Source organism: Tupaia chinensis, unplaced genomic scaffold (assembly GCF_000334495.1).
Source record: "Tupaia chinensis unplaced genomic scaffold, TupChi_1.0 Scaffold000673_1, whole genome shotgun sequence".
Taxonomy (NCBI): domain Eukaryota; kingdom Metazoa; phylum Chordata; class Mammalia; order Scandentia; family Tupaiidae; genus Tupaia; species Tupaia belangeri.
Window position 1 is genome coordinate 2,009,598 of NW_006160196.1, and position 8,795 is coordinate 2,018,392.

An 8,795-nucleotide genomic window follows, 5' to 3' on the forward strand; every position below is an offset into this window, starting at 1 on the left:
CCCATGCCCTGGGCTTTGCCGGTCCGCGCTGGCGGCCTCCCTGGATCCGCCCTCCCGCTCCGCTCCGTTCCCCCAGCTCAGGAGGTGGCCGAGGGGCTCAGGAAGACCTCCCAGGAGAAGCTGGTCCTGCGCTACGAGGACGCCCTGAATAAACTGTCCCAGCTGACCGGGGAGACTGACCCCGACCTGTTGGTGCAGAAGTACCTGGAGAGTGAGTGGGCCCGGGTGCAGGGAGGGGGCCACACCGCCTGACTCAAGTGCAGACCGTCCTCAACCCTGTCACCAGGACCTTGGCTGTGCCCTGGGGACTCCACCCCTGCCCCGCTCTCTCCCCTCCCTGTGTCCCCGCTCTCCCCCACCTCTCGCTCTGTCCCCTTCTTTCTGCCTCTCTGGGTCCTCTCTGTGGCCTGTGTCTGCCTGTCTGTCCGTTTCTTCCCGGTTTTATTCTGTGTGTGTGTGGTCTCCCTGCCGGCCCTGGCCTGACTCTCCTGCTGCCGGTCACTCTCCACGTCTTTCTCTCAACCTAGTGACCCTCTCTGTGTTCCTCCCTCCTTTCGCCACTGCTGTCTGTTCCTTGGAATCATTCCCTCTTACCATCCTGTGTCTCTGCATTTCTCTGTCTCTCTGTGTCTCTTTCGGTTGCACTTTCCTTCTCTCACTCTGACTTTCTGCTTCTCTGTCTTTATTTTTATCTGTTTCTATGCCTTTGCCTCTGTATGGGCTTTCTTCAATGTCTCTTTTTCTGTTCCTCTGTGAGTGTGTCTCTGTCTCTCTCTGTCTCCGTCTCTCTGGACTGCACCTTTCCCCATGCTCCCCCAGTGGAGGAGCGCAACTTCGCTGAGTTCAACTTCATCAACGAGCAGAACTCAGAGCTGCAGCGCCTGCAGGAGGAGATGGAGGAGGTGAGAGAGCCCTCTGCTCATCCCAGCTCCACCCTTGCCCCAGTGCCGCCCAGGAGCAGGCCCCGCATCCTGCGCTGTCCCTGCAGATGCAGGCGGCTCTGGTGGCGGTGCGAGCCAGCGAGGACAACCGGCACGTGCTTCAGGAGCAGCAGCGTGTGGAGCTGGAGCAGCAGGTGGGCAAGGTGCGCTCAGAGGCCGAGCATCTGGAAGCCCGCTCCCAGGAACTGCGAGGGCAGCTGGAAACGCTCAAGGCTGGTGAGCATCCGGGGCCTCCCCAGCCCCAGGCTCCTCCCCCCAGCCCCACGCTCCTCTCCCAGCCCCAGGCTCCTCTCCAGCCCCAGGCTCCTCCCCCCAGCCCCAGGCACCTCCCCCCAGCCCCAGGCTCCTTGTCTGGAAGGAGTAGGTGAGGCTCCGGGCTGACCACTTGGAGGCGCTCCATGGATGGCTGCAGTTTGGGTGTCAGTTTATCTCACACCTGTCCATCCAGCCGTCCAGGCTGCATCATTTTTCTGTCCCATCTCTCTGTCCCTAAATACCTAGGAGTGGGTTCGTTGCATCACAGAGCAGGTGTATGCTGATATTTCTTAGAATATGCCAGAAACAGATTTCCAAACTAGTCCCAGCATTTTACGCCCGTGTGAGAGTCCCAGATGCCCGCACCTTCACCCGCACTTTGTTGTCAGCCTTTTCAGTCTTTGCCAGTCCTTTTTTTTTTTTTTTTTTTTTTAACTTTATTTATTTATTTTAATTTGGCCAGAGAGGGACAGGGGGAGGGAGAGGAGAGAGAAAAAACCACCTTTTCTGAGACTTGAACCACAATTGGCCATGTGGGAGTCCAGTGCCCCTAACCACCATGCCGCCTGCCAGCCCCCAATTTTAGCAATTTTAATGTGTGTACAGTGTTGTCTCTATTGATTTATAGTTCATCTTATTTCTTTTCTAGGAGAGGGACAGAGAGAGAAAGAGGGAGGGAGGGAGAAGAGAGGGAAGGAGGGATGAAGAGAGAGAGAGAGAGAGTAGTGAGAAAGGAAGCTACCAGGTCCAGGACTTGAACCGTGGTTGGCCATGTGGGAGTCTAGCACCCTTAGCTACCATGCCACCTGATGGTCCCATCTTATTTCTTTTATGAGAGGAAGAGAAAGCAAGTGAGACAGGCACTCTCCATAGGGCCCCCACCCCGGCTAGTCAGGACTTGGGCATACACCTGGTAGGGTGCAGGCCACCTCAGGGTTCAGCCTGTCAGGCCTGTCTGTTCATCTCATTTGCTTTTTCCTGATGACGAAGAGTACTGAGCACCGTACTGGCCATCTGGGTATCTTTGCGCAGCGTATGCTAAATCCCGCTCACATTTCGAAAGCGCCAGGCCGTCCCGTGGGAACTGAGTTGTAAGGGGAGTCCACGTGCAGCCATTCTTTCAGCTTCGCATCTTCCGTATTTGGGGGAAAGGGGTGCCAGGCACCCTGGGTGCATTTTTTTTTTTTTTTAGTAATTACTTTATTTAACTTTATTTATTTAAGTTTGATCAGAGAGGGACAGAATGAGAGAGAGAGGGAAAGCAAGAAAGCAAGTCGCCAGGTCCGGGACTTGAACCGCTGTCAGCCACGTGGGAGTCCAGCACTCTTAACCACCACGTCACCTGCTGGTCTGCCCTGGGCTCTTTACCTGTGAACCTTAGTCGCCATTTCCTCTTTCTGAGCTCTTTTAGAAATGGGGATGGCCACACCTACTTCATGGGGCAGTTGCGGGAGTGTAGTGGCTGGCTGATAGAGGCTAATGGAGGAGAGGCAGGGAGGCGGCAGGTAGCGGTGGGTGGCGGGTGATGGCGGATGGTGCAGGGGGGGAAGGGGCGGTGGGTGGAGGACTCGTGTAGCAGAGAGGAACGGCGCAGTGAGCAGGCGCTGAGCGTGTGCTAGTTGAGGACCCTGCTGCGGCAGGAGGAGAGTGACACGATACCCAACTTGGGGTGCGGTAGGGGACATGCAGCACACAGCAGAGGCGGGAAGGGCCTTGACTCAGTCTGGGGTACAGGACTGTATTTTTATTTTTTTAAGAGAGATTTATGCTGGGAACCAGCAGTTAGCATAATGGCTATGTCGCTGGACTCCCACGTAGTCGACCGTGGTTCGCGTCCTGGACCTGGTGGCTTAAATCTCATGCCGGGCGCGTGCGCATGTGTGCCCAAGATCCCGAGAGGAGAATGGAGGAGAAGGGATTGCAGCGTGACCATCCCCCCGGGGGTGATTTCTCGCTTTCTGTCTCTATGTCTCTGTCTGTCTGGTGAGCGCACGCGCCCTATAGCAAAAACCTCTCCAAAAAAAAAAAAAGAGAGATTTATGCTATCAGGGACGTGTGCTTGCTGGAGAGACAGAGAGACAAAGAGACAGAAAGCGAGAAAGGAGTGGGTAAGGGGGTGACCCTGAGCTCAGTGTGAGTGTCTGGAGGAGGTTCGTGAAGAGCCCCAGGAGGAAACCATGAGCCTGGAGCTCAGACTGGGTCCTGTGATGACGGTCCACGTGCTGTTGAAGTTGAGTCATATGGACGGTGTGCAGCACATTCTCATTGTTAAAAAGGAGTTGTTGAACTATGTTGTGTTTCTTCTATGGGGAGGGTCCTTCTAAAAGCTCATGGAAAATGCATTTTATTAAAAAAAAAAGTAGAACCAGCCAGCCGGCATGCTGGTTAAGGTGGTGGGTCCCACGTGGCCAACTGTGTGGTTTGGGTTTCAGACCCGGCAGCTTGAAGAACATGCTTGGTGTGTGTACCCCAAATGCTGAGAGAATGAAGGAAAAGGGATTTGAGTGTGGCCACCCCAGGGTGCTTTCTCACTTACTCTCTGTCTCTCTTTGGTGAGCACACACGCCCGATAGCAATTAAAAAACAATACATGGATTTGTTTTTAAAAATCGCCAGAGGGCATGTGCGCTCGCTCACTAGAGAGAGACAGAGAGAGGGGCGAGAGGAAGTGGAAGTCACCCCTAGTGGGGTATGGTCGCCTGCAATCCCTGGTCCCCCATTCCTCCATCATACTAGGATTTGGGGCAGCCATGTGCATGCACTCACCATGTTTTTCAAGCCACTGGGGCTGGAATTGAAGCACACAGTTGACCATGTGAAAACACACCGGGGATGGGACCTGCATACAACATAATGATTACACTGCTGCACTCCACACGGTCAACCACGGTTCAGGTCCAGGACCCGGCGGCTTGAAACTCACACTGGGGGCATGCCCAAAATCCCAAGTGGAGGATATAGGAAGAGGGACTGTGGTATGGACATCCCTCCCCACTCCTGGAAGGTGTTGATTTTTCACTTTATGTCTCTCTCTGTCTCTCCGGTGAGTGCACATGCATTATAGCAAAAATCTCTCTAAAACAAGAAAAGAAAAACATGCCAGGTACGTGTGTGTGTCCAAAATCTTGAGAGGAGACTGGAAGAGAAGGGATCGTGGTATGGCCATCCCCCTTGGGGGGTGAGTTCTCAGTTTCCCTCTCTCTCTTTCTCTCTGTCTCTCCAGCAAGCACATGCATCCTATAGCAAACTAAAAAAAAAGGAGAAAGGAAAAAGTGTATTTGGTATGATTTTCCACTTAGTACTGCACGATTTGGCTTTTCACCAGCGACATCTTGGTGCCTCGTCAACAGTCCGAGTATATTAACATAAAATAACACGGTAATATAGTAACACACATGTGGTAGACCTGGAGTGTTATCTCCTTGTCGGTTTCGGTGTATTACCAGACGTGAATGTGTGGGGCTGGCCCTGCAGTGCAGGGGGTTGGCATTCTGCAGTGAAGCCAGATCCCACGTGGCTGACCAGGGTTTGAGTCCTGATGGGATGGAGAATTAGAGGAGGAAGGACTGCAGTGAGACCAGGCCTGCCGGAGGGTGCCTTCTCTCTCTTCTCTCTCTCTGTCATGTGCACATGCCTCTGGCATAATAAGAGGGAAAACATGTAAGAATATTAAATGTGGGTTAGTTTGCTGGGGCTGCCATGACAAAGCACCAGGCACCAGATGGCTTAAACCACAGAAACCTACCAGCCTGGAGGCCGGCAGTGTGAAGTCGAGTTGGCGACAGGCTCGGTTCCTCTCGAGGGCTGAGAGGAAGGATCTCAGTCCTTGGCTTGGCGGTGGTGTCTTCTCCCTGCACAGCCTCTCCCCTCTTCTCCTTTTCATAGACTCTTTGTTTGTGGCTTACCATACTCCGGTGTGAGCCCATCTTATTTATTTATTTGCTATAGGGTGTATGTGCTGTTTCGAGAGAGACAGACAGAAAGAGAAAGTGAGAAATCACCCCCAGGCACATGGCCATGCCTCAGTCCCTTCTCCTCCAGTCTCCTCTTGGGATTTTAGGCCTATACGCACATGCACCCGGTATGACTTTCAAGCCACCGGGTCTGGGACTCAAACCACACAGTTGGCTATGTGGGATCCAGTGCCTTAACCACCACACCATCTGCTGACCCAGACTTCATCTTAGCTTAATAAATCTGCAATGACCCTCTTTCTAAATAAGGTCACGTCCCAAGGTGCCGGGGTTTCAGACTTCAGCTTGTGCACCCCCAGGGGCTGGGCGGGGGTGGGGGCACCCTGAGCCCGTAGCCATACGGCTGGCGGCGAGGCTGGGTCTCCCGGCCCCCTCCCGAGTCTGTGTCTCCGATGATGGACAGGCGGGCCCTTGTCGGTAACGCTGCTGCGATTTCTCATAAACTCAGCACAACCGGGATAGAGCCTGGAGAATGCCTAAGGCGGGTACAGAACCTAATGAGACCACAGGAAGGCGAGCAGGGGATGCCGGACTGGGGTTCAGGCCAGCGGTCGGGAGGTGTGTGCTGGGCAGGCACCAGGACTGGAGGGTGTAGGTGTCTGTCAAGGTCAAGGTGCCTCATAAGTCCAGTTCCCTGGGCACAGTGGGCTGGGCGTGGGCCAGTGTGAGAGGGTACAGAGGACACTCGGGCCAGCCCAGGACCGTGGTCAGTCTACTCATGTGTGACTGGAGTCTGCAGAGAAGAAAAGGAGAGCCTTCTCCCGGGGCACATGGAAGTGCATCTCCAGGAGGCTCCTGGGCAGTGGGGTCTCTGCTGGGACAGGGACCCCGTTGCCCCTAGCTGAGGTGTCACATGCCTCAGTCTTTCCGGCATTTCTTTTCCGTGTCTCCACGCCCCGTGGCTGGGCGTGCGAAGGTGTGCCGCTCCCTGGCTGGCTGACCTCAGGCAAGTTCTTTTGGGTCTTGGAGCCCTGCGCTGTCTCCCTAGAACAGGGCAGTGGGGGCCTGAGTGGGGAGAAGGCTGGCACCCAGTGGGCACTGTCAGATCTGTGATGGCCGGTCTCTTCCTGGCCCCAGACCTTCAGCTCCTCTTCACCAAGGCCCACTGTGACCGCAGCGTCATTGATGACCTCCTTGGGGTCAAGAACAACATGCGGGACCGGGACATAGGCCTCTTCCTGAGCACCATCGAGAAGCGGCTGGTGGACCTCCTGACGGTGCAGGCCTTCCTCGACATCCAGGTGGGGCGGGGCAGGCGCAGGGTCTGGGAGGGGCCCCGCCAGCCACTAGCTGACCAGCTGGCCACTGACCTGCTGACCACTGACCAGCTGACTGCTGGCTCTGTTCCACTCCCCAGGGCTACAACTCCCTGCCCGAGGCCGCCCTCCTGCTGCTGGGCCAGCCCTTGGAGGATCTTTCCAAGAAGACGATCACACTCCAGCCTCCTGACAGCCTGTGAGGCAGAGAGCGAGAGGGAGGAAGGGAAGGGGGAGGTGGTTCCATGGGGGCGGAGGGAAGGCGTGGGATGGGTGGCTTGGGGGACCCAGTAGTGGGTGTACTTTGGGGGGTAGAAGACAGAGTGGGTGTTGGAGGGAACCAGAGTAGCAGGTGAGAGAGGACTATGTGGGAAGAGGGGGCATGGGGGCTCTCAGGGCCTGTCCAACCTGGCCAGGGTCTCGGGGTAGCACAATCGTGGGTTAAGAGTCTATTCCCCGATCTCCTCCCTAGAGAGGACCCCCCAGGTTTTGAGGCCAAAGACGACTATCCCATGAGCAAGGAGGAGCTGCTGGGCCTCGTGGTGAAGTCGGTGAGAGCCGGCCCGGGTGGGGGGCTGGGGCTGCAGCACCGCCCTCCCAGCCTGACTCGCCTGCTCACAGGTGGCGCTCCGGGAGCTGGCCGCAGAGCAGCAGCAGGAGTTGGAGACCTCGAGGAAGAGGGAAAGCCTGGCGAGCACAGGCCTAGTGGTCCCCAGGAGCCCCAGGGGCATGCCCAGCTCCATCCTGAGCAACCGGACTAGTCGAGGCCGCGGCACCAGCTCCACCAGCCGAGTCACCTTTGGTGTCCCCAGCTCCAGCACAGCCCACGTGTCCAGTCACCCCACCTTCGTCAACACCAGCTCCAGTGCAGACCGTGAGGCCGCTGCCTCTCCCAGCACCAGCGGGGCACTGGTGTCCAGCCAGGCCACAACTGCGAGCCACGTGACCTTCAGACCCCACAGCTCCAGCAGTCACTTGGGCTCTAGCGGAGGCCGCGAAAACCTGGGAGGCCGTGCAGAGAGCAGGGGCACGGGGTCGGAATCGAGCGGAGGCCTCGGGTCCAGCCGAGGACCCATCTCGAGTGCTGGCCCTGCCTCTAGCACTGGCCCCGGCTCCTCCACCAGCAAAGACTCCCGGGGCTACTACTAGGGCCGTAGCTCCCACCCTGCCCTGCTCTCTGGGGAGCGTCGCTGGGTCCCTGCCTGGCCGTCTGCCTTGCGACTCTGTGTCGTCCCCTGCCAGTTCCAGGCCGCTGTGTCGTCGGCCCCTCCCTCCAGTCCCACCTGTCCCACATTGTCCCTGCATCTCTGTCTCCTGGTACCTCTCTCTCTGTGTACCCCGCTTCCCTCGCTGTCTCTCAGCCTCTTGTCCTCAGTTTCCCACTCAGCATCTGTCCGTCTGGCCTCCACGTCTGCCTCTCCACTGCTCTCCTTTGCCCTGACCCCCTGTTTACCCCCATCTCCTCCCAGCCTGGCCTGTATATCACGTCCTGTTTCTGCAGAAACTCACCCCTCCCCTTCTCCAAAGCCCCCCAGTATGGCCCAGTGGGGGCGAATCAGGCAAAGATGTCCGGCTCCGCCTCAGCCGTGACCACAGGAAATAAAGGTCGGGCCTGACCGCGCCCCGCCTGGTTGCGAGTGTATATGTGAGAGCTCAGGCTCGAGACAGGGCTGCCTCTTCCCCCAGCCCCGCGCCCTGCGGCCGTCCATCCGCGCACTGCCCACTCACGTATCACCTAAACCCTGCCTCCTCCTCCAGCCCTGCGCCCTGCGGCCGTCCATCCGCGCACTGCCCACTCACGTATCACTTAAACACTGCCTCTTCCTCCAGCCCTGCCGGCCGTCCATCCGCACACTGCCCACTCACATATCACCTAAAACCTTCCTCCTGCCCACTCACGTATCACTTAAAACCTGCCTCCTCCTCCAGCCCCGCGCCCTGCGGCCGTCCATCCGCACACTGCCCACTCACATATCACTTAAACCCTGCCTCCTCCTCCAGCCCCGCGCCCTGCCGGCCGTCCATCCGCGCACTGCCCACTCACGTATTCACTTAAACATTGCCAGTGTGGTGTGCACATGCCCTCGCCAGAGAGAGACAAAGAGAGGGAGCAAGCACCCCCGATGGGATGTGAGGGTGGTCACGCTGCAATCCCTTTTCCATCTCTCTATCCCGTCTGGATTTTGGGCATGCACACACGTGTTTCAGGTTGCCAGAGCTGAGATTTGAACTGTGCCATGGGCCGTGTGGGATCTGGCTTCCTCAACCACCGGCTATGGGGCCAGCCCAGTGCATTTATTTATCTTTTGAATTTGCAAGCAGAGGGGGCATGCACTCACTAGAGAGACAGAGAGGGAGAGAGGGAGAGA

The 8,795-nt window shown here is 57.1% G+C and overlaps 1 protein-coding gene across 1 annotated transcript in view; it reads left to right on the plus strand.

Moving 5' to 3' along the window:
• ODAD1 (outer dynein arm docking complex subunit 1) overlaps positions 1-8,068 on the plus strand; it is a 44,026-nt gene extending 35,958 nt beyond the window's left edge. The window contains exons 11-17 of the mRNA XM_006160208.2: positions 38-211; positions 820-902; positions 989-1,157; positions 6,248-6,411; positions 6,528-6,625; positions 6,899-6,977; positions 7,048-8,068. Coding sequence (XP_006160270.1) covers positions 38-211; positions 820-902; positions 989-1,157; positions 6,248-6,411; positions 6,528-6,625; positions 6,899-6,977; positions 7,048-7,575 — 1,295 coding nt within the window. The 3' untranslated portion in view covers positions 7,576-8,068. The remainder of the gene's footprint in view (positions 1-37; positions 212-819; positions 903-988; positions 1,158-6,247; positions 6,412-6,527; positions 6,626-6,898; positions 6,978-7,047) is intronic.
• The last annotated feature ends 727 nt before the right edge of the window (positions 8,069-8,795 follow it).